The 26,208-nt window shown below is 39.1% G+C and overlaps 1 protein-coding gene and 1 pseudogene across 4 annotated transcripts in view; both read left to right on the forward strand.

Moving 5' to 3' along the window:
* LOC149812303 (translation factor GUF1 homolog, chloroplastic-like) overlaps positions 1–26,208 on the forward strand; it is an 88,414-nt gene that overhangs the window by 24,524 nt on the left and 37,682 nt on the right. For 3 of the 4 annotated variants that reach the window (XM_089993958.1, XM_089993956.1, XM_089993957.1), the window contains exons 9-17: positions 4,686–4,782; positions 16,002–16,073; positions 17,048–17,202; positions 17,285–17,342; positions 20,109–20,189; positions 20,308–20,394; positions 24,710–24,781; positions 24,925–25,059; positions 25,171–25,244. In XM_089993958.1, coding sequence (XP_089850084.1) covers positions 4,686–4,782; positions 16,002–16,073; positions 17,048–17,202; positions 17,285–17,342; positions 20,109–20,189; positions 20,308–20,394; positions 24,710–24,781; positions 24,925–25,059; positions 25,171–25,244 — 831 coding nt within the window. The remainder of the gene's footprint in view (positions 1–4,685; positions 4,783–16,001; positions 16,074–17,047; positions 17,203–17,284; positions 17,343–20,108; positions 20,190–20,307; positions 20,395–24,709; positions 24,782–24,924; positions 25,060–25,170; positions 25,245–26,208) is intronic. The other variant, XM_089993959.1, reaches the window with a different exon arrangement.
* LOC149812304 (E3 ubiquitin-protein ligase UPL6 pseudogene) lies at positions 10,232–12,702 on the forward strand (annotated as a pseudogene).

The raw sequence follows: 26,208 nt of genomic DNA on the forward strand, positions 1-26,208 counted from the left end.
GAATATTGAAAGTCTAATCCAAACAAGGCATTAACTTAATGACCACCCTCTCTATGTTTGGAGGACTGAGAAGAGAAGACAAATCTAGATTAAACTGAGCATTGATAGATATGTGGAACTGATGCTGCTGTTCTGATTGCTCCATTTTGGCATTGTTTTCATGATCAACTGTCAAAAGCAATCCTTCTTACTACTGTTGATGATGTTTAAAAGGTGAATTTTAGATGAGGTAGTCATGTGAGGCCAAGGTGTAACCTTTGTCTGAGTCATTCATTGTTGTATCGCTTACCAGTTTGTCACTGGGTAGTGCTAGAGGAGCAATCCTGATTCGGGGCTTCATTTATGTTATTAATGTTGTAAGCTGGCTCAAAAATAAGAAACTATGATAGAAATGATGCAATAAAATAGGCAGTATGACAAACAGATAGAGTAGTTTAACATTCTTTAAATTAGTTTTACTTCCCTTCAAAATAAAACATTCCTAAAATGGATCTAAATAGGAGGAATTCAATTTGAGGGTCTTGTGAGTGTATATAAAAATTCTTATGCATTGCATTTGTTGTGTTAGCATGTGTGCATGAAAATGCAGTTATCAGATATATAGGATGCTATTGGGATCTTCTATACAATGATGTGAGAACGTTGGTTGTATCATACCAAAGGTGAGAGCCTATGTCACATGTGTGCGGGTGCGGGGATGCGGCACTTCCAAAAAACCCGTGTGCAGCAAAAATAAATAAATAAATAAATAAATATATATATATATATATATATATATATATATATATATATATAAAGTCCAAAAGTTGCACATAAATGACCCTGGGTGCGTTGACTGCATCGGGTGCGGCACCTAGTTGGAGAATCCCTGTGACATATATTAAAAAAAAAATTCTTGGCAATTTTTTTTAAGTCTGAAAAATTGGACCAAAATGACCCTGGGTGCGTTGACCGCACCCAGGGTTGGGTTGACCGCACCCGGTGTCGCACCTGCACCCGCGTCGCATTGACGGGGGTGTGGCACCCTGCTAGCCGAATCCCTGTGACATAGGTGAGAGCTAATGAAGACTTGAGGGTGAAATAGGAGAGAGGGACATAAGGCTTTAGTGTCTTAGACATTTCAGTCATATTCTAGGCAGTTTTTGGTTGTTCTTTAAATCCTGCTTAGAATCACTTTGATAACAAATAGCTTAGTTGATTGTGAGTGCCTTCCCATCTCTAGAGATGGACATGTTATAGAACTGTTTGGTTACACACTGTTCAAGGCTATGCCACATAGCCACGTCTAACAAGCTGCCGTACCCGTGTCGACATGTCCTGACACGGGTATGTGCTGGTGCGGATTGGGTCGGGTCCAACCTTGACCCAACCCAAATAACATTTCTTTTCTTTTTTTTGACTTTTGACTTGGGGTCGAAGGGCAGAGAGGAAGAAGAAGAAGAAGAGGAAGAAGAAGAAAGAGGAAGGAGAAGGAAGAAGAAGAAGAAGAAAAAGAAAGAGAAGGAAGAAGAAGAAGAAAGAGGAAGAGGAGGAAGAAAAAGTTGACACACGGAGAGAGAGTACCAAATCTTCTTCCTCAACCTGCTCCTCTTCTTCTCCACGTCTGCCAAATATAGAGAGAGAGGGAGCGCCCTTTCGTTCCCCCATCCTCACCCTCCTTTTTATTAAAAAAATTTCAAATTCTTTCCCTTCTTTCAAAAAATTTCATTTAACCCCTTACCATTTAAAAAAATTCTAGTCAAAGGCTTTTATTTTCAAATTTCTAATATGGATCCTAATAGAGAGCCACACCTGATCCATACCCAAACTCTCTCTTTATCTCTCTCTCTCTCTCTATATATATATATATCTATGTCACATGGGTACAAGTGTGGGTACGGGTATGGATGGTACAACATGCCAATTTAAAAAAATGAGGGTAAGGGGATATATATATATATTGAGAGAGAGAGTTTGGGTCTGGATTAAGTGTAGATCCATATAAGGATCCATATCAAAAATTTAAAAAAAGTCTGTAATGGGGTGACTGTAATTTTTGAAAAGGGGGAGGGGAAGCTCCATATCAGAAATAAAAAAAAAATCTGTAAAGGGGGGGGGGGCGTGGCTGTAATTTTTGGAAAGAAGGGGAGGGGAATGAAATTTTGTTTTTAATAAAAAGGTAGGTCTCTCGCTTGGGCAGATTTGAAGAAGAAGAAGAAGAAGAAGAAGAAGAAGAAGAAGAAGAAGAAGAAGAAGAAGAAGAAGAAGAAGAAGAAGAGTTGTACAAGGTACATCCTCTCTCTCACTCTTTTCTCAGGTTCTCTTTCTCTCGTCTTCTTCTTCCTTTTCCTCCTCTTCCTCTTTCTTCTTTCCTCTCCTCCTCTTCCTCTTTCTTCTTCCTTCTCTCCTCCTCTTCCTCTTTCGTCTTCTTCTTCTTTCTCCTCCTCTTTTTTTTCTTCTTCTACCTTCTCCTTATTCTTTTTTCCCTCCTTTTTCTTCTTCCCCTTTTCACTGCCATCAAATTTTTTTGATTTGGGTCAGGGTTGGACCCGACCCGATCCAGACCAGCATGTACCCGTACCCGTGTTGGGCGTGTCGACATGGGTACGACTGCTCAATAGCTGTGTCTATGTGACATACATATATGTATGTATATATATAGTTGTGTCCCCGTATCCTCACTTTTTGAAATTGCTGCGTGGTACCCGCACCTGTACCCATACCCATACTTTCAAGGGTTACGTAGCCATTGAATAAAGTGTTAAGTTAAATGGAGGCATGTATAAGGTAGGTGGTGAAAATCCATGTTTCACTTGATGCTTGATAGAGAAGGAAGGGGAATGGTGAGAAAGAAGAGTAGCCACCTTTGACTCTATTCCTTGGTTGTGAGGTCTCTCTTGAGGCTTCTCATTATAACAGGGTTGCCCTATGTGGGAGTGTGGGACTCATGGCCGCCTACACTGCGTATGCCAGGTACTTGGAAGTGGCTTTGACTAAGATCTCTAACAACAGTTGTCTGGCGTATGGGCTGAGGGATCAAAATGTTTTTTTCCTGATTGCAGAAGTGTTCCATTGCTTGAGTGACCACTTATTTCCAGAATTCCTCGCCCTTGAATTGGTGGCCAAAGAGTAGGGTTGGTAAACGAGCTGAGCCCACCTTGTTCAAGCTTGGCTCGTTTACAGTTTAACTCAGATTGAGCTCGTCTTGTGCTCATAGGTAGGCGAGCCAAGCTTGCTCCCGAACCGAGCTCGAGTCAGCTGAGCTGAGCCACGAGTTGGCTTGTGTAAAAAGAAAATGTGAAAATAAATGTTGACAACAATGAGATTTGAACTTCAAACCTCTCTTTTACATAACTCGTGGTCTAACCAGCTGTACAAAACTTCTTTTCATGATAAATATTGTGTCTAAATTCTATATCTTGTATTATTACGAGCTTACACGAGCCAAACTGAGCTGAACACTCTTTGTTCGTGCTCGACTTGTCTTTTGTTAATGGGCTGCTCGTGGCTTGGCTCACTAGCTACATGAACCGATCACGAACGAGTTCATGGAAAGCCGAACCATGAGTCGCTCGGCTTGTTTCCCAACCCTGGCGAAGAGTGGGACCTGTATTCTCGAGAACTTTATTGGCTAGCAATTGGAGTTGAACTACATGGCTTTGATCCTATCTAGAGGGATGTTGTTGCACTACTTTTTTCAGCTCCAATTGTTGCTCAACTATATTTACTTGAGAAATTGCAACCCATGCTCCACCATTTGTAATCTGTTTCTCTGTGTGCTTCATGACAGGGAGCACCTAATTTGGAAGGATAAACCCCTTGACTAGACTACAAATTGATTATAGTTGTATATAATCCCTGTACATATTTCAATAAAGGGGCTATATCCCCCAGCTCTTGTTATTTGAAAAAAAGAGGATTGCTCCAATGGGGCCTTTTACAACTATCCACACATTTACATCGTTTTACAAGTATGCCACTCTTAACAAGAATATTACAAAATACATATTGCATCAAATAAAATTTGCCTTTGTGGATAAATTTATCATTTTACCCCTGGACGAATGTTATGCTCCGTTCAACAGGTGGGGCATTATGGGCAACTTCACAAAATACATGAATGTGTAAAAATAATTCCGCAAAAATCTGGAAGGACTCATGGATGTCAAGCCATTTGTTCAATTTCTGAATCCTTAATGGCTGGAATATGCTACCCTCATGATCAATTGGCATATTTCAGGAGCAGAAACTTGAATTTAGGGTGAGGTCAAGCTGCTCTCTTGAATTGTATATTTATAAGGTCAAATCAATGATACAATAGCAGAATTACTGTTTTGAAGCACGCATGAGTTGCCTGAAAACTAAAAAAACTAAATTCTAGTTTTACCAAGCCATTGACATTTCTGTTAATGAATGCATTCTCTCAGTTGAATCTTTTTTAATGAATCAATAGCCTCATTCTTTTGATTGTAAAATTGGAGATGCTTATTATTGTCTTTTCAGTTATGAAGAAGCCCTGGCTGGTGCCCCATAGTACTATGACTATCATTGTTGTATATTATCCACTTGCTATGATGACCCTGTGTGGACCTGGTTTTTATATTAATGACCATTTTCTTGCATGCAGATGAGTGTGTTCTTTGTTTGTTTCCTTGTCTGTTTTCAGTTCATCAGTTATAATAATGTTTTTCAAAATTTTGTTACAGTTATTATGATCCATACAGAGGTGTTATAGTGTATTTTCGTGTTGTTGATGGAACTATAAGGAGAGGTGACAGAATATACTTTATGGCTAGTGGAAAGGTAGGTGCATTCTGTTGGAAAATCACGTAAGTTGTTCAAAAGAAGATGGGATGCACATGTTACATAAACATTTTGTATAAACTAAAAGTTGTGCTTGTGATTATTTAATGTTTTCTTTTGAATTTTATGTTCATTTCATAGGGAAATTTTATATAATTGATTATATTAAATGCATTTTCAACAATGAGCAGCTTATAATGCACTGTACAATTTGATTATATTTCGTTACTTATGGTCTATGTAACATGGGGCTTCTGTACCCCTGAAAAACTCGCATTGACACTGCTGGGCGCGGGTGCGGAACCCGACATAGCTGGGTCAACAAGTGTCGGGTGTGGTGTTCTTGTCTAATTTTTTACTTTGTCAACTTTAACCAATTCCAGAAACTTAAAAACCTAAAGAAACTTATAGTTGTGTGTGCATGTGCATGTGTGTGTATATAGAATATAAATTTGCTACAACCGTTTGTACATGCAATCTAATAGAAAACACCACTTTTTTTCACAATTTTTTCATTTTTTAAAAATTTAACCTTACAAATGTGATCTATATAGTTTCTTTAGTCGAAAATAGGTTTTAAATCACAGAAAACAGGTTTTAAACCATTTTTTTGCGAAATGTAAGTTGGTTTTTCAAGGGCTTTAAAAATCAATTGTCCATAATGTACCAAAATTTGATCACTCACAAAATCTTACTTTTACATCGAAAAAATGATCCATTGTGCGATTGCTTAGCAAATAAACCACACCAAACACATCTATGAGGTCAGATTGAGTGGATATAACTTGCACATGTGATTTTCAAACTAGATTGCACACACAGTAGCAGAAGTAGCAATATATATATATATATATATATTATGCTCCCCTGCACACAAGTTTTTGAAATTGCCATGTCGCACCCCCACCCACATCCGCACTTGCACCTATGTGACATAGCTTGTGTCTGTTAACCCATTGTTAGCATGTGTATAATATGTTATATGATTCTTTCAAGCAAACCTTATATATGTAATGCCCCAAAATCTCGACTTGTTAACTTTTGAAAGATATTTAGAAAACCTTTCAAAATTCAGAGTTTTGGTTTTGAAATTCAGTGGAAGCAGGTTTTCCTTTGAAAGATAGCTAAGTCGACAATTCTGGGTACATTAGCGTAAAATTCGCAGAAGAAAATTGGCAAAAACAGTTGGAGGACCAAAAATGTGTATATATATATCTGTTAAAATTCAGTTTGTACAACTTTGGGGGTTTACCCCGTGAGCAAAAGTACAAAACGACAACTAGAAGCAGGTAACCAGGATGCAGGCAGAAAGGAGTGAGATCTCGAGCCATCATGCATCACGTCATCGGCTGTCAAGACCACTTACTCATCACCTACCCATAAAATGAGTCAGTTTCACGAAAAACTAGTAAGTACGCAAAGAAAGGCAGTGAAGAACAAAGTGCTAAAGCAAAGTAGGATAAGTAACTATAGTAGACCCAATGATTCTACAAGCAGAAACTAACTCAGCAAAGCAGTCCAACATACTAAGCAGAGTAACTGAATAAGTTAAGCATTCGTAGCATAGCTCACAATGCATGCAATTATTAATAAATTCAGACAAGTAACTAAATACAGAAAGTCGCCATGTACAGTAACAATCAACAAAAGTCTACAACTAACTTGAAGTGTGAGCAAGTTATTTTTAGTTTTGATATTAACTGGTCATGTAGGTACGTACATGCCACGAAACATAGAAATAACTGAGACCGGTCTAGGGGTTTATTATGCTATGTGTTTTATGATAACCCGGATAGCTGACTGAGTCCGCCCCTAAGGGGACGACCAGTGGCCAAGAGAGTAAGTCCCCAATGGCGTGTGTGTGGCCTATGGATGCATCCAACTGTAAGCTACTTTTTGTACCCATTTCTCCTAACTCCGATGACTGGGGAAGTTGAGTCTTTTGCCCGTAGGGTGGTCGTTAACGACCTGTCTATCAGAGTTTTGTACCATCCATCCTCTCTCTTAATGAACCGTGGGAGGCGAATGGGCACGACGAGGGTTTTTTAACCGCCGTCCCATTCTATATGCTCTGGTTTGTTAGACCCACATGAGCATCTAGCATGTGAAGACGCATCATCGCATTTTATGTGGTTCCAACAATTGTGCTCATCGCATGTTTCGAGGTTTCATCGACCTCTAATACTACCCATAGTAGTGCAAAATTTCGTCCTTTAAAGGCACGACTACGATGGTAGGCATAGGTTTCTCAAAGGATAACCCAACACATCATCTGACAAAGTAATTTATTATGTGCTTAGAGTGTACAGTAGAATCATACAAGTTTTAGAATCTTCGTGGATCCCCATGTACCTCCCAAGTGTCTCGACTCGGGGTAACGCTAACTGCATCTAGCAATGCACAGAGAATGGCTAGCATAGCCAACTCGAAAAGGCGAGATTTCATATAGAGGAAATCCCCTTTTTACGAGACTGAAGCGTCGGTACCTGATTTTGCATCTTTCGCAAAGAGCGGGAATCGGTACGCGCACCTGCACGCCCTGCGAGGCTTGCAATAGAAGGGTCACATGAGGCAAGGCCTCGCTTCGGGTGTGGTAGCTCAGAAAGGAACAATAGCATGCAATACCAAAGATGGAACGTAAAGGCAAAAGCATAAAGAATTTACCAACAAATCAATACAAGATGTAATTGCATGAAAAAAATAACCGTTGAAAGGTAATGTATGAGGAACTACGTAAAGTAAATGCAGATAATCAAACTTTTCATTTGAATATTTATGTATTTTAGTATTTTATTCGTTTAAAACCTTTTTGCGCAATTTGCCCCTACCTTGACGGGTTGCGGTCTTATGTTTGTCTGTGAGTGTAGGTACGAATGATATCGGGCCACGGGGCGTGAGCGTGCTCCGTCGCGAAAGCTGCGAAAAGAAAAAGATAATAAGCGACTGATAGTTCACAAAAGAGAATGCACAACAAGGGCGATGCAAGGGTCGGTTTCCAAGACGAGCCCGATCTTGCAAGAGTGTGCGACACAGGGTAATGGTAGGGGCTTGGCCCCTGCTGACTTATGCAAGAAAATGGCAGAGGCTCGGCCCTTGCTGAAGAAGTCGAACACACGACAGGGGCTTGGCCCTTGTCGAAGAAGTCAAACACGCGGCAGGGGCTTAGCCTCTGTCAGAAAAAGATAAAGTGGCTCCGGAAAAAGTAAGCAAGTGGCAGGGGGCTCTGACGGAATATGCAGAGGTAGGAGGGGCCTACCCCTTGCATGCCAGAAAAGGGGGTTGCATGGCAGGGGCCGAGGCCCCTGCCTGCTAGAGATATCAAATGGTAGTGGCCAAGGCCCCTGCCTGCTGGGGAAAGTCGCATGGCAGGGGCCGTGGCTCGTGCCTGATGGACTTATCGCACGGCAGGGGCCACGACCCCTGCTTGACAGAAGCATCACATGGCAGTGGCCAAAGCCCCTGCCTGCTGGAAAAATGGCACGGAAGGGGCCAAGGCCCCTGCCTGTCGGAAAAAATGGCACGGTAGGGGCCAAGGCCCCTGCCTGCCAGAATAAATCGAAGAGGGGGTCGGGGTTACCTGTGAGGTCGCTAGCGTTGGCGCCGACGATGATGGGTGTCTGGGTTGTTCCAGCGAAATCAGAGGAAGACGAGAGAGAGAGAGAGAGAGAGAGAGAGAGAGAGAGAGAGAGAGAGAGAGAGAGAGAGAGAGAGAGAGAGAGTCGCCAGGAGCCGGGAAATGTCGCCGACTTCTCGCCGGAGATTGCAGAGAGGGGGGGGGGAACAGAGGAGGGGGTGCGTGAGAGAGCAAGGGTGTCGACGATGGTTTGCCGACAACCCACCGGAAAAATAAAAAGTTGGAGGGAGGGCGGTGGTCGACGACAAGTGGGGAGTGTCGGGCGACAGATGGGGGAGAGAGGCCGACGCGTGCTCTCCCCCCCCCCCCCCCCCATCGATAAACCCTTTTTATTAAAAAGGTGGTGCAGGCGGTGACCCGACCTGCCTACCCCTTTTGGATTTGGTCAGGTCCGGATCTGGATACGACCCGAGTCTCATTTTTTTTTTTGTGGATTTTACAATATCTGTGGTTACATTGGTAGGCCTACTAGTCCTTGGGATCCTCAACACATTTGACGTACTCTTTCTATCATCAATTATGAAGGCTTCATAAATTTCTGCCTTTTTGAAGAAAGAAAACTTTGTAGAATACTTTCACAATGCACTCAACTATATTACTATCAAAGTTGGAGTCTTTTAGGCTTTGTCATGACATTTGGTGTTAATGGTGTAGGTGGTGTAAATATAATACATTTGGAATGGTAGGAATATTGCATGTTTATGCTTGATTTGTATTGTTGGCAGGGGTAATTGATGCAGAGTAGGTCCAGAACGTCCCAGACGTCACAGACCCAACAATAGCATGAAGAATGCTCCGGGTCTCAGACCGGACCCGGGTCCACCTATAGCCTTTAAAAGGCCTAGTCTAGGGTTGCGTGCGAACATAGAAGATTGGATTACCGTAGCTTTTGGTTTTTCTGAGTTTTCTGATTACCTTTCCAGCAATCCCTTTTCAGCATTTTCGATTTATCGTTTTCGTATCCACTTGTTTCTTTTTCTGAATTCATTTCATTGTTAGATTGACTGTTATTGCAAAATAAATATCAACCTCTGTGCATTCATGGTGGTCTTTATTATCAACCTCAGCATATCACACAACTGAAACAACCGTGAATCCCTTTCTTCAGCACCCGTGTGCGTTGTTGCAAGCCACCCACGTTGCGTCGCGTGCACCACGATCCCCCCATTGCATCAAAATGGTATCAGAGCTCAACCCCTCTTCCTTGGTCAACGACATGTCGCAAGAAGCGAGGGACGATCCTACGAGCGGGGAGGCGCGAGAGGAGATCGGCAACGAAGATCCGATGATGGACATGTTGACAACGATCCAGGAAGATCTGCTATGCCTAGACAAGGAGGTAGCCGGTCTGTCGAAACGCGTGGATGGGATCGAGGCGCGGATGGTCGTTCTTGAATCACCGGTGGGTGCGCACGCAATGCAAATGAACCAGTCAGGCGAGCGTGTGATTAACCTTGCAGATCTCGCAGCCACCAGTCCAACCCAGTTGACGTTCCAGTGTGCGGTGCGACGAGAGGGCGTTGAGGAGGCCCTCCATAGGGATGCGGGTCGCGGCAACCTCTCGCAACCGGTACTCTTTTCTCACCCAGGCATGCTCGCAACTATCGATTTCAGAGTGGGGGTCGTCCAACCGAACCCAGTGTTCGCTGACGGACCCTCCAACTATGGAGTGAATGCACATGCCCGACCTCGAGCCACGACCCTAGGTCCGTAGGCCAGACCCCGTCTACCGGGTCCGAGCGTGGCCCAGGGTCAGGGTGTTGGCACCACAACGTCGGCCAGGCTGGGGGCTGATCAAGCCCAATTTCCCGAGACTGCGCGTGGGGGCGCTGCTGCAGCCCACCAACGCGCAGGGGGTCACAGACCCTTGTGGATGGGTCTGAACTCGAGAGGGTCCGATCCAGAACTAGGTGTAGCGGGGCCCAGACTCGGGTCCCGGGGACCACGCTTTGGGTCCCCGGGATCGGGTCCTAGCCTCGAACCCCTTCGTCCAACCTACCTAGTTGGGCTCAGTTCGGGGTTTGTCCCGGATCTGGTCCAACCCAACCGTTTTGGCCCTAGCATGAGATCTGAGACCAACCCAGGCCTGCATCGGACCCGGACGAAGCTCTCATTTTACTTTGAGCCGGGTCAAAACCAGACCCATAATCATATGGATCGTGGATCGAGTTCAAACCAAGCCTTTTACCCCTCAACTCCATCCCAGATCCAACCTATCCAAATCTGGGTCCGACGATTACTTTAGGGTCACACCCGATCCAAAACTAATCGGGTTCAAATTCAAATTACAATCAACACCAAATCCAAATCCAAAACCCCTGCCCAAACCCAAATCCAACTCAAATCCGAACCCATTATTCTACCCAAATCCAGACCCCTATTCTAATCCAAAATCCAACCCCTATACCCTATCCACATCCAACTTCAAACTATTATCCTAACCCAAACCCTAACCCAAACCAAACCTATCATCCAAATCGAAACCCTAACTCTATTACATACCTAGCCTATCCCCTTTTATTGGGACCACCTCCCCCACCAGATCCTCAACAGCGATTTCAACCAGTTCCTCCTCCTGCTCAGAACCGACTGAGACCGCCTCCAACATCAACAATACTGGTACAACGTGAGCCGGCACGCCCAGAGCGCCAGCCACAGGGTGATAGAGATCGATGCCCTCAGCAGGTCACGAGGCACATGCTGATGATAATAGACAACGAAGAGTTTTATGAACAACAGAAACCACTGTCTCTGTAGGATGTCGAGACCTTAATAATCATTTTGAAGGAGGCTTTGTGGCATCTCTTGTGGGTGGTTCCTATAAAGAACTCTACAGGACAGAAATCTACTGCGAATCTTTCCAATCACAAGCGACTTTCGATTGAATTTATTGACCAAAGAGTTAGTATTGTGACATCTGAGCTTTTGGCACAGTTGCAAGATTGGAATAGCAGGCGGCAGTTTATATCACCTGATGACTTTCATGCTCACGAAGCAATCATCAAAAATTTCTTTCCTCGGGTTGTAAGTGAAAACGCGAGAGCCAACAACATATTAAAGCAATCTCCTTTTCTTGTGCCATTTACGAGCAGAGTCATAATTTACACTTCACAGTTGGGAGCTATACGACAATCAAATGGGGCTCATACTGTTTTCAATAGCCACCGATTTAGAATAAGATGTGATCGAATTGTTGAAGATGCATTTAGTCAGTTGAGCCTGTTGTCTTAAAAGGATCTTAAGGGAATGATCCAAGTGACATTTGTCAATGAATTGGGAGTCAATGAGGCTGACATAGTTGGAGGAGGGGTTTGTAAGGATTTTATGGAAAACATAACGAGAGCTGCGCTTGATGTGCAATATGGCCTATTTAAGGAAACCTCTGATCACATGTTATATCCAAACCCTGCCTCAGGAATGATACATGAACAACACCTCCAGTACTTCCAATTTCTTGGAACTGTCCTTGGAAAGGCAATGTTCGAGGGTATTCTTGTCAAAATACCGTTTGTGACTTTCTTCTTGAGCAAGTTGAAGCAAAAGCATAACTACCTCAATGACTTGCCTTCTTTGGACCCAGAATGGTACCAACACCTCATTTTCTTGAAGCATTATAAAGGCGACATTTTTGAGTTAGGGTTGTATTTCGTAGTCGTAAATAATACGTATGGTAAGCAAACTGAAGAGGCGCTCCTTCTAGGTGGACAAGATTTACAACAGCTCATACAGCCAGATTGGATAGAGATATTCAAGGAGCATGAACTCCAGCTCCTTATTTCAGGATCACTTGATGGTATGGATGTTGATGACTTATGCTCAACTGCACATTGTGCTGGTGGATATCATGAGGAGCATCCTGACATTGAGATGTTTCGAGAAGGCCTAAGGAGCTTCTCACCAGAGCACCAAAAGAAATTTTTGAAGTTTGTTACTAGATGCTCTCGTGGACCCCTTCCTTCATTCAAGTATTTGGAACCAAGATCTTATATACATAGGGCCGCTACTGAAGGTGTATTTGATCTATATGCATACTGTGGTGACAATAAGTCGTCAGAGCCGACTTCTTCCCAACTAGGGGAGAATGATGCAAAGCAGGTTCGGAACGTCCCAGACGTTACAGACCCAACAACAACATGAAGAATGCTCCGGGTCCCAGACCGGACCCGAGACCCGGGTCCACTACAACTTTTAAAAGGCCCAGTCTAGGGTTGCGTGCGAACAGAGAAGATTGGATCGCCACAACTTTTGGTTTTTCTAAGTTTTTTGATTACCTTTCCAGCAGTCCCTTTTCAGCATTTTTGATTTATCGTTTTCGTATCCACTTGTTTCTTTTTCTAAATTCATTTCATTGTTAGATTGACTGGTATTGCAAAATAAATATCAACCTCTGTGCATTCACGGTGGTCTTCATTATCAACCTCAGCATATCACATGACTGAAACAGCCGTGAATCCCTTTCTTCAGCACCCGTGTGCGTTGTTGCAAGCCACCCACGTTGCGTCGCGTGCACCACGGTCCCCCCACTGCATCAATAATTTAGTCTTTCAAGTTATATTGGGATATGTAAGAAATTGTTGTCTTATTCTTGAGGGCACTTTCATAAAATTTTGTCTGTCATAATATATAAGGTGAGATGCCATCTGAAGATACCATATGGGACTTCTCTTTTTATCTTGGTTGGAGCAGCTTCTTTCCTTCTTCTACAACTTCTCAAAGTGCACGGATTCCCACATCATGCACTCAAACTTGTGGCAAGCTCTTCTCCACCTGTGTCAACCTTGATGTTTGGAACTCTTTTCTGGCTTCGCTTGATGGGCATCACCTATATAGCCGCCAGTCATGTATGATGGGATTGGTTGCCTAGAAAATAAACTCCATGAGGATGGGGTGGTGCCTTTGCAGGCTTTTTGTTGGCTTCTCCAATTCCTCAATACAGAAATTTTCTCTCATTGCTGTCTCCAGAGTATGGTGCTTTTGCTGGATAAAAGTATCAGAACTTTTGATGTTGCCACACTCCTAGCATGAAAAATGAATCTCCAAATCCTAAAATAAGAGCGGGATAATGGTCTTTTTTCTAAAATAATGTGTATTGGTTCTAGGATTCTTGGTTGAAGTTGATGGGGAATCTGTACCCACCTCACCAAAATGCTTGGTAGCTTGATCCTGGTCCTATTTGGGTCTAGGTTCAAAAACCTAGCCCAAGTGGGGTTAGGCCTGCCTGACTCATTGCCCACCCTTAGGGTTCAGATCCATATTTGAGTAACTTGGTTTATGTGGATTCAGATCATAGTTATCGGAATTGCTTAAAGTAAGACCATTCCTAATCATGAGAATCCTGATTTTAAGTCATAACACCATTTAGATGTTAGATTTTTTTTTGTGAAATGATAATAATACAAGTGACACTATTTGGATGTTAGATTTTTTTTCACAAATTTTGAGTAATATAGCACTAGCTGGATATCATTTTACTTTTACAGGTATCAATATATAAAAAGTTTCTACTCTTATCCTATTTATTTCTTGCTCAAAAGTATCATATAGTAGTTGACTTTTGTTGTTAGGCTTAGTTGATATTTCTTAGGTTTGTATATATGTGATAAAGTATGCATAAATTACTACAAACTCTTTGGACCTGTTTGGATGACAAGGGGCAAAACCAGAGTTACCGGAAGCTTCTTAGGTAGGTGGGAAGCTCGCTTCCCGGAAACTCGCTTCAGAAGCATGATACTCCTCGCTTCCGAAACTTCATGGGAAGCTCGATTCCCCCACGCTTTTTCTATGCTTCTCATACACATGGTCTATGCATACTATATACTTTTCTCACGTTTTTTTTTTATCTTTTTCATGTATTTTCTCTCCCGCTTTCACTTACTTTCCATGTACTTTCTTTAAATTGGTAACCATCATTGTTAGATTTTAACAAAAATTTAACTCTTTTACAGAAAAATCATGAAATATAAAAATGATCAATTTTATTTTAGTTTTTATTTGTTTCTTGTTTGATTCCATATTGCTTCATTTTTTATTCATATTTTGCTTTGAAATTGAAACTTCGCTTCCCGCTTCGTATAAATTTAAAAATGCCTCGCTTCTGCTTCTCGTATCGTTTCCTGCTTCCGCTTTTTAGTTTGGCAACCTTGGGCAAAACCTGGCTTGCAAAAACCAGGTTTTGCCAAACCCAACTAGAATGACTGTTGGATGACCAAAACCTGGTTTTGAGGTTTTTGGTCACCAAAAACTAAAAGAAAAAGGAAAAAATAAGGCTATCCATTTTTCCCGCCGGCCATTGCCGGGAAATGGCTGGCTATGGTAAAAAAAAAAACCTAAAATAAAAGAAACCAGGCCATGGTAAAAAAAACCTAAAATAAAAGAAACCATTTTCTGGCCAGCCATCTGCCGGGAAATGGCCAGCCATGCCAAAACGTGAAAAAATTGAAAAAAATCATGACCGGCCAGCCATGAAAAAAAGAAAATGAAAAAAAGAAAAGTAGTTTTCCGCCGGTCACTAGCCGAAAAATGGCTGGTTGGTACCGCTCTCACCTGGCGGTAGCAGTCTGGCCATTTTTTGGGGAGTGGCCGGCTGGAAATGGTCGACCATGCTATATAGTGAGAGGGTGCTCCATGGTTGAGGGGGGGGGGTGAAGGGGAGTGGGGGATAAGCTCTCCTCGATAAAACAGGTTGAAAACCTTGGGGGTCGTTTTTTACATTTGATCAGGTTTTGGCATCATCCAAAAGGCACCGAAACCTGGTTAAGTGGCCAAACTTGGAAACTTGAATACTTGGTTTTCACCCAAAACCCCTTTTGAGCATCATCCAAACAGTACCTTTATTATTTCAATGGTTTGTGGCCAAACTAAGCTTATTAAAATATTGTTTTTGAATATTTTGTACTTTTTATCAGTATTTCACATCATTTCACATATCTCTTCCTAAGTAACTTTCTAGACTGCTTCCTGCTTCCCAAACCTTCTAAAAATTTGAAATGACTGCTTGCCATTTTCAATTCCCTTGCTGTCAGCTTCTAAATCTTGTCCAAGTTGGATGCATGAGAAGCCCATCTGGATTAATTGGTCAAATGGCCAATCTCTTAGAAGTTTACATGTAGATGAGTGAGAGCTTTTCAGATCTTTGGTTCTTGTGTATGCATTTTGGGGACTTTTTTTTCCTTCCTCTCCCTTGCAGGGGGAGTGGCTTCCAAGTCCCATTTAGTGTTCAACTTCAATCTGGTCACATAAACTCTGACTTGTTGAAATCCCTAGTTGGTTGGTGATCAGTCTTAGTTGACCTTTCAAAAAGATTTTGTCGTTCTAAATAGTTTGACAAGCACCGCCAAAAGCAGAAGTCTATCCAAGTTGCATCTAGAACATCATATTTGAAATCTTGAAAAGAGTGGATCAGTTAAGATCTTGATATGGCCTTACCTGGTTCGATTTGTGGCATTTTTACATCTATACCCTTATTAGCTTGAATATGTTAATTTTTTTTTTGACATTGTGGTTGTTAAAGAAAAGCTTATATTTTTCAAATGTTTGACAAAACATTTTCACTTTATTTTTTATTATTTAATGATCTTGAATGCAGGAGTATTATGCTGATGAAATTGGTGTCTTATCACCCGACCAGTTGCAAGTTGATGAATTATATGCTGGTGAGGTATGAAAGGAGTCATGACATACTGTAGGCTTAGTTACTAATGTTTTTAGGAGATGCCCATCTTTAAATGTTGTCTAGGAAAGAGATCATCAAAATGGAAAAATATCTTCATGTTGTGAGTTAGAAGACAAATGTCTGATCCATCTTGAGCATGGTTTTTTGTATTAAAAAAGATAACTCATTAAAATTTTTTATCACAGTTTTCTCACTCATCATTATTCTTTTTCTAATTTCTCACTCCTTGTATCATTGATATCTTTAAATGGAACTCACTTTTGGAAGAGCTTCAAGAAGTTCATGTCATGAGTTATAAGAAGAATCTAGATCTATTTCAGAATGCCTTTCATATTGAAGAATCTCTCTCTTTTTTTTTTGTCTCTTGAAAAGAAAACAAGGAAAATTTATCGAAGCATTACAACGAGGTGTCATCCAGAACAGTACAAAAGATAATAAGATTGTTACAAAATGTGTTAGTTAGGGGCCATCTATGACCCAGTTCTCTGTTGGCTGATCCAAGATATATCATTCTTCTTCCATACAATCCCAATGTGAGACTTTAAGGTTGTCTGAATTTGCCACTCGCCAGTTTATAGTGAGAGGATTTGAGTTTGTTGTAGAAGATCCTTTCATTCCTTTCTTGCTGTATGATCTACCACGCAAAACTGCCATCAGCGTGACATGCTCATCTATTTTTTAGCCTTGGATTTTTCCCATTTAACAATAACATATTAAGAACCTTGTTCATAGGGTTTGCTTTTGTCACAATGCATTCTTTTACATTTTTCTAATTTTCCAGTTCCTTCTTGTTTCTCAAGACATTAAACATTCTATGTTACATGCTTCAAAGGATCACTGGCTTTAAGTCTAGAGATAGAAAGCCTTTGGGGCAATTTAATACTCTTGTTTTTTTTTTATGATTTTTCATCCAACATGCAAACTCAATGTAGTTGCACTGTTTGCTTGTTCTTTTTTAGGTGGGATACCTTGCAGCATCAATAAGATCTGTAGCAGATGCACGGGTTGGTGATACCATTACTCACTTTGGTAGAAAGGCTGAGAATTCTTTGCCTGGTTATGAGGAAGCCACTCCGATGGTGTTCTGTGGCCTGTTTCCTGTTGATGCCGATCAGTAAGATTGCTTGCAACTTTTTGCATATGTTGTTGTATAAGGGATTTTATATACTAATGCTTGTATAGCTGATAAATTTCAGATTTCCAGAGCTGCGTGATGCATTGGAGAAGCTGCAACTCAATGACGCTGCACTAAATGTTAGTTTGATGCTCTCAGTTGTTTCAACTTTCAACATCCTTGTTATACATCTAAATACTATTTTTGACAATATCATGATATTCTGCTGGACATTAAGAATACTTATAATGTCACTATGTATTCATGTTTAATCAACATGAATATATAGTGTTTTTATTACAATACAATTCATTTATTGGCCAATTCTTAGAAAAACCATTTATTATTTTAATTTTATGACTTTGATATTTGTTCAATTTGTTTTAGATTTTTTTATTTTGGCAACATTTTCCCAAATAAAAACCTGAGAAAAACAAAAATTACAAAATCTGTAAAGAAAAGAGTTGGTGATAGAATGCTGGTTTTAATGTTTATACTTGGAATTTGATCTTTTATTTTGACTGATATATCTGATCCATGCATGATGATTGAAGATTATCCTGTCAAGTAGGTTCACTTCCATCTTGTCATGTCTACTTCATAGGAGAATATCAATGAATTTCTTTGGCTAATACAAGTTGGCAAATGTTCTTATTCCAATTTAGTTTTGGTTGATTCCCCCTAGATGGTTCCATGCCCACAAATCTGTATTCCAAGTTTACATGGCAAAGAAACTGTGTAATGCTAATTTAATTGTTAATCCAATCTACTAGTTGATGTTTTGTTGTTGTTTGTCATAAAATGGCACAAAACCCGATGCACAAGAAAAACAAACAAAGACAACATAAATGAAGTCCAAATGCATTATTAAAATGCATTTGACTAGATACAACAAACTATGCATAGCCATGAAGAAAAACAAGACATAAAAAATTAAAAATATTTTATAAATGTAAAATGTACAAAAAATATACAAGAACACCTCACTAGTATTCTCATGCACACACACACACACATACACACACACACTCTACATACGTCTATCCTCTCTCACTAAGACACACACACACACATACACACCCTTTATATAAGAGAGTGAGAGAGAGAAAAGGAGATGACTAGCCTAACGGCTAGTTGGATCTCCTCCAACTAGCAGTTCAGTTGGATCTCCTCCAACTAGCCCTTAGGCATAGTCCTAACGGCTAGCTTGGTCGAATCAGTTTGACCAAAAAAGGAAAAATATAAATTACAAAAATATAAATATTAATCATTAAATAATGACTAAAAAATAAACACAAAAATACAAATTAAAAATACCTATTCTAACCCTACAAGTATACATTTAAGTATACTCAATCTAAGTACTAAATACCTAATAGGTATACCAAAGGTATACCTATAAATTAAAAAGGATACAAAGAAAACCCCAATAAGTATGCCTCGGTAATTAAATCACAAAATTACATTAATCTTAACAGTTGTTTTCATTTCATTTGGCGCTTTTGAGCTTGACGTGGACTTTAGATTCCGTTAACAATTATGGGCTCCATAACTGCAATAAATCTGTATTCCAAGTTTACCCTGGCCAATTAACCATTTCATGTATCCTTAAAAAGCAGAAACATGCCGTTTTAGAATTTTTTATGAACTATTAACCTCAAATACTTACGAAAAAGAATTACCAGCATTTGCAAAACTATGTTTATAGGTACGATCTCTTTAAAGGTAAATGTTTTAAATTATGTTTGCATGTGTGACCCTTCAAAATTGGCCTTCATCATATGGTTTGATTTAGTGTTATCGGACTGCTTCCACAGAAGCATGAAGTGGGTGACCTCTTAGATGTGTAGGCATCAGTAGAGAATGAGGATTATTATTGGAAATTGTGATTTCCGCACTGCAGAATCATCCAATTGCCTAGGAAGTGTAATTCCCATTTCCAGGAATCACATTTTTCGGATAAAGGGGACCATGATTTTTGAAAAACTCATGCAGTTCTGAGAAACAAGATGTAGAGATATCTAGAATTTGTATTTTCATTATTCTATCTTAGTTTTTAGCTAAATTTTTTTGAAAGTGAGGTGCATTTGTATAACTTGATTAACAAGAAACAAAATAAATAAAGAAGGTGGGGGGTTTATCTTTTCCAAGTGTTATTGTTCTCCCTTGTTTGTTGTGTATCAAAATTTTGTTACTGCAAATGAAAATGCATATCTCATAATGTTTATCAAGTAGTATTGTTGGCCCTACAGAATTTATTTCAATTGGTTACATAGATTTCTTGTTTTATTTTTAATACCATAAAATAGAAAAAAAATTCTATTTCTGAATGTTTTTTGTCCCAAATGTTTCATATTACTGGTTTTAGTGTTGCACATATATTTTTATGTTACTTTTTCAATTGAAGGATTCAGGAACTTAGTAGGTAAAATCCTGCCTAGGCTGCCATGGAAAACAACAACAAATCATCAATGAGTAGATCTGATTTTTTACTGCACTTCGGGACTGTTGATTTGCTCAATTGGACGATCCATAACATGTTTTTAGATCCACCAAACTGAGAAAATACAGAACTGGATGGTCTCTATTAGAGTATGGTAGTAAGGAGAGTAGCCAATATTTTACCTATGAATGTGTATGTGGGGGGCTAGGGTGGTTTACAAAGTTCTTTTTTCTTTTTTGAAGAAGGTGGGTGTATGATTTCTTGCTTTATATAGTTGATTTTTACTATTTTTAATCATTGATCTGCTGTCAATTAGCTTTGTGTATATCTGCTTAGTTTAAAGAAGTTGAAAATATTGTTTTGTAATGAATTATTTAGTGCCTTCAATTTTTTGTCACCTTCTGATGAATAATTTTGTTATCTCTAAATTTGTGTCTCACCTTTTCAGTGATAACTGTTGCAGTTTGAGCCTGAAACATCAAGTGCAATGGGTTTTGGCTTCCGATGTGGGTTTTTGGGTCTTCTGCACATGGAAATCGTTCAGGTTAAGATAATTTGCTTCAATCGAATTGTACTTCTTTCAGAAACCTGATTTGAAGTAACATTTAAAAGATCTTTCCTGAAAGTCAATTTTTTTTCTCCCTCACTAAAATCATTTTCAGGAAAGGCTTGAGAGGGAGTACAATCTGACACTGATAACAACAGCACCGAGTGTGGTTTACCAAGTCAATTGTGTAAATGGTGATACTGTAATTTCTTGAACTCTGTTTATCTTAATCCTTGTTTTGCAAATCCCGTTTTTTCTTAATTTTGTTCACTATGATCTCTTCATTTACTTGTATTTTTCATGTATCGTTTGTTGCAAGTGCTTTAAATATGTCTTGTTTTATATGGATTGTTTGACATTCACCTCTTATTGTTCGAAATGAATCTTCTTTGTCATTCTTGATGAAAATCTTTCCTAAAATTCACCCATGGGGTAAGAACTGAAACCTCAGCCTGCATTTAGATTAGGATCCCTGTTGAATGAATTGGTAATCATGTATAATCTGATTGTAGGTCCTGGGAAACTCTGTATGCACCCAGAATTTGCAGTATGGCCATATTAAGATGTTTGGATAATTCAGATGCTAAGGATTTTTGTGCATGAACTATGCAATCAATGTGGAGTCCAAGACATGCCAATGATTCATATATATGAACATGTTTTATGTTTTCTCCTGCATCTTATCTGATGATTCCATGTAATATGAATGATAAATTAAGCAAGGAAATATGTTTTAACTTTTTATACTTTTTTACGCTTGAAAGGTTATCACATGCAGAGAGTTGACCCTGTTAGAGTTGGTGCTTCTCCTGCAAGAGATCTTGTTTTCTTGTGTTCTAGAAAAGGAATAAGGTGAAAGAATTACAATACTCTCATTTAGGATGTCCCTCTCATCATAGTAACACAAATGTCTACTGACTTCTAGGGTTAATTTATGCTTATACCCATGCTACAAATAACAAATTATGATAATGACTCGTACAAAAAAAACACAATCTACAAACATGCCATTGTATAAAAAAATACAAAATTTACAAACATGCCATTGGACTATTCATCTATATTTCTCTCAATTGCATCAAACCGAGCATGGTGTAGGATCATTGAGATTTTGGGCATATCTTGTAGTGCAGATATTAAAAGGCTTTCTCATTATATCAACAACTTGGTACTTGGTCCCAGTAAAGCGTGGCCGTACTTGATATTCTATCTTGTCTCAAACAAAGTTTGTCTATTTCAATATACTTATTTTTTTCATGTTGCATTGGTTTCATGGAGAGAAATAATACTTTGATAATCACAATATAGTGTTGATTTACAAATATTCTTATGAACAGCCCTGATAAGATGTATCCAAGTCACTCCCACTATCATTGATGCCATGACTCGGTATTCTGCCTCCACGGTGGACCTAACAACTATTCTTTGTTTTCTGCTGCTCCGTGAGAGTAAGGGATAGTTTAAATAGACACAGTTGTCAAAGCCATCTTATTATTTTATGATCTAAAGCCTAGTTTGCATCCGAATAAGCAATAAGTGTGATTGTTGGCAATGTATAGGAAATTTATATTTGACATTTCTTATATAGAAGGATTTCTAATGATGTTCCCATCATATAGCTTAATATTCTTTTAACTACATTTTGAAATCCATAGGTCTGCTTTCCTTAATGTGAGGTGAAGTTGCACGTTTTTCCTGGTGATCAAGGGACCTGGGGTTTTTGAACCAGTGTGCTTGTGAGGTGGTTTTCCCTGGTTATCCAAAAACGAAAAATATTTAGATGAGATGTTCTTGGATAATTCATGAATTGAGGCACCCAATTCGTAGCATGCACTATGTCAGGTCTATTGAAGGTTAGATAATGTCGTGCATCTACTACTCTTAAACTTTAGAGGCTGTAAAAGTTAGTCTTTAGCATCTTGTAGGCATGGCTTAAGGGCTATTGGAGTTTTTGTGGGTCTGCGCTCAATCAACCCAATATACTTACATAGATCAAGGAGATTCTCCTCTATCAACTCCAATTCAATGCAAGGGTCCCAAAATTTTCATTTGAAAATGCTTTTGCAAAAGCTTTTTTGCATGTGAAAGTACGAGATTCATCCATTCTGGTTATCATTAGGTCATCCACATATAATAGATAAAAAGTAATGCCATGTTCTTTACAAATAAACAATGGATAATCCACATGTGTTGTGAAAAATACGCCTCAAGGCGAGGGCCTTTGTGCCTTGGGGCACACATGTATAGTGTAAATAGGCTTGAGGTGTGTGCCTCATAAGCCTTGAGGCGTATGCCTCGCTATGAGGCGTGCCTCAGGCTGAGGTGCATGCCTGATACTACTTGGGTCAAATGGGGTTGACCCAAATTGAATACATAAAAAAAAGAATGGGGGAGGCCCGATGGGTTAGGGAACTCTCTCTCTCTCTCTCCTTCGTCTCTTCTTTTTCTTCTTCACTTTACGAGTACTCTCTCTCTCTGTTATTCTCCTTTTTTTCCTATTTTCTTTTTCTTTTTTCTTTCTTTCTTCTTTTTTCTTCTTCTTTTCTTTTCTTTTCTTTCTTCTTCTTCTAGTTCCTTTTCTTTTCTTTCTTCTTCCTTTTCTTTTTCTTTCTTCATGTTCCTTTCTGCTCCTTCCTCTTCTTATTTTCCCACCTTTTTTCCTTTTTCTTCTTCTTTTTCATCTTCTTTTCTGTTTTTTTTTTCTTGTCTTCCTCTTTTTCTTTTCTTTTGCACTACTCCATGGTAGCCTGTTTCTACTTCCTTTTTCATTGTTTTTTTCTTGTCAATAGAGGTAGTTCAAATGTTTACTTTTGTTTTTTATGGCATGCTGTCCTGTATACAGAATTATTCAACTCTGTTTTTGTACATATGGAAGATTTATTTGAATTACTAAAATACTTTTGATTTTTTTGATCTATTTGCTAGAATAATGGTCTAATGATATAAAATGAAGCCTTGTAATTTTTTTATTTTGCTGTCAGGATTTTTTTGCTGTTTGCCTATAATAAATTTGCAATTTAAGTTCTGAATATATGTATCTGAATCTGCTGGATTCTTTCAATTTTTAATTTGTTATGAAATATATACTTGGATCAGCTTCTAACATAAGTGCATTAAGGATATAAAATTATAAATAGAATTTTACCTTTTTGTTAGCCCATATGTAGAATGTTGATTGTTAGACTTTGATCTTTAGGTAAGTTATGTGTATTTAGAATTTCAATTAAACAAATACATTAACTTAGGTTGTTTATACTAATATGTATTATTTGTTGATGTTGAGTAATTTGATTGTTATTAGTGATTTTGTTACTTAGAATTTGGTTGAATGCTCAAATTTTATTTGTGTACCTTTCAGAATTTATTTTTAATTTCCTATCTGTTATTGGCTGTTCATTCATCATAAAAATATTTATTTATTTATTTGTGTATTTTGATTTTTTAAAGTTTTGTTTTCTAATTTGTATTTGTGAGGCTTACACCTCGCTTCATATTTTGGTGGAATGCCTCGCTGCGCCTCAATGCTTTTGACAACATTGATCCACATATTTCTAATAAAATTATCCCTTTATAAAAACCATCACACTAGGCCTGATTCACTCCTTATATACTGCTCTCACTCTCTGGGGTTATTCTCTTCCAACCCTTGCCATATCTACTTCTCTAAGAGCAACCACATTTGGAATGCCGAGTATGAAAGATTCTCATTCTTGGGTTGGTCTTTCTTTTATGGCCCTTAAATAGTCTTAAAGGTTGGTCAAAAAAGAAAACTTGTAAGTATCTAGGGGCAACCCCGCTTTCTATAGCTTCTATTTTATTTAAGTTGTGACCTTCTTACCGGGGATATTAAGTCAAATAAGAACTCTTTGGCAAACAAACTGTCTTGGATTAAAAATATAGTTTTTTTTGGTCTCTAGTTGATGTCTAATCTTTCATAGGCTTCGGCTAGGCCTGTTAGGTGCCTGGAGACTAAGTGGTGCTTAGAGATTTTGACTATATATATATATATATATATATATATATATATATATATATATATCCAAAAAGGATGATAAGGAGTTGCATAAGAATACAAAGTCTTTAAAAAAGAACTAAAATGATGACAGTAGAATAAACATCTTTGTCATGTGGTGGAAACCTATTTTTGGGCCAAGATGAGCCAATCTAAACTGGTCTATCTACATAATGGTACTATATATAATATGTTCGATCACATGGACATACACACACAGAAAAACATAGAGATACACTTGTGTGCATGTGTGTGTGTGTGTGAGCTTGCCCATGCGTGACCTAGATCCCTTTTGGAGGCATGCTCACGCATGTGTGTGTGTTCATATATGTACTTTTATAAATGATTATCATGCACAAGAATGCCGTACATTACATAATATGGAACGTACCCATGATACTGTACTTTGATCTTTCACTTCTAGTGAAGGAGTCTTTAAATCATTTCCTCTGGATTTTGCTTCACTCTCTTTGATTTTTTGTTTAACTTTGTTACATGGAAATAGGTTGAATGTTCCAATCCGTGTATGCTTCCTGATCCTGGAAAGAGGAGATCCATAGAAGAACCATTTGTTAAGGTTACACTCAAAACTCTTAATATAGAAGATCTGTTTCTGTTGAGCATTTGCAGTCTTCTATTTGCTTTGAAAACTATCTTTTTGAAAACTTTATATAGAACTGAGAGTTTATGTTCATATTAGTTGTTAATTGGTATTTGCAGATAGAAATGCTTACTCCAAGAGAATATATCGGCCCCCTTATGGAGCTTGCACAAGATAGGAGAGGCGAATTTAAAGAAATGAAGTATATTACAGAATCTAGAGCTGCAATCACCTATCAACTTCCATTAGCAGAGGTATCTACTTGGGATCTGATTGATTTGCTTATAGTGTTGCATGCTTCTTTAAAATGTCAAAACATGGTTCATGTTGATTCTAATTCTTGCTTCATTTTTTGACTCATTTAGATGGTGGGGGATTTCTTTGATCAGCTCAAGTCTAGAACCAAAGGTTATGCTAGTATGGAATACACATTTGTGGGGTAAATACCTATGAGCGTTAGCATTATGCTTTGACTCTATAGTAGTGTTATCTCTTTATACAATGTATACAACTACTTTGGCAGTCAACTCCATAATTGATGGCTGAGATTCCTTGGCTGCTTATAGTGGATTTGGTGTTCAAATATTTAACCTTGGGAAAGGTGAAAGTTTTGATGTACCTTGGTCGTTCTTTTTGTTGACACATTATGAATAGAAACACAAATCCTTGTAGGCTTACCAACCCGTTTGTTTCATTCCCATGTAAAGGAAAGGCTTTACATGGGAATGGGCATGGATTTCTAAAAATCCTGCCAGCTCAGCCTTCCCATGTGGAAGCTTTCATTGGGGGGGTGGGGGAATGTATGAAAGGATTTACACAAAAAGTGGTAGGTGGTGGGAAAAACTGGGCCCCACTTGTGCCAGCATGGCACTTCCCACCATGATGATTTGATGTTTGTTTCATTCATGATGGAAAAGGATTACATCAGGATTGCCAGCTCAGCACTTTCTCATGAAAGTTGCATGAAACAAACGAGGCCTAACTAATAAGATGTTGGGTATGTACTCTTTTCCTGATTTAACTATTCCTAATTAAATTAAGGTGGAAAGTATTCGTTCTAAAACATGCAGCAATGGGTCAGCCAATTTATGGTTGGAATCCTATTCTTAAATGTAATCTTTGTTCAATTTCATATTCATGATTCAGACCCTCCTGCATAAAATCACATTCTGAATGAAGAAGACTAAAGTCCTTATCAGCGTTAGCAATTGCCCTTCCTTCTCTCCCACTGAAGCACTCAAGTGCCCCACCTTACTATGGCACCCTGCACCCGATATGGTGTCCATATCTAACCTTTTCCATCTCAGCAGCATGGCCAGCTGCTAGCTATGAGAAATTCCATTTATGAGTTTACCTCCAACCAGATGGATGACCTTTTCTCTACATGATGGAATTTGTAGTTG

Source organism: Nuphar pumila, chromosome 17 (genome assembly GCF_984573655.1).
Source record: "Nuphar pumila chromosome 17, dmNupPumi1.hap1.1, whole genome shotgun sequence".
Taxonomy (NCBI): domain Eukaryota; kingdom Viridiplantae; phylum Streptophyta; class Magnoliopsida; order Nymphaeales; family Nymphaeaceae; genus Nuphar; species Nuphar pumila.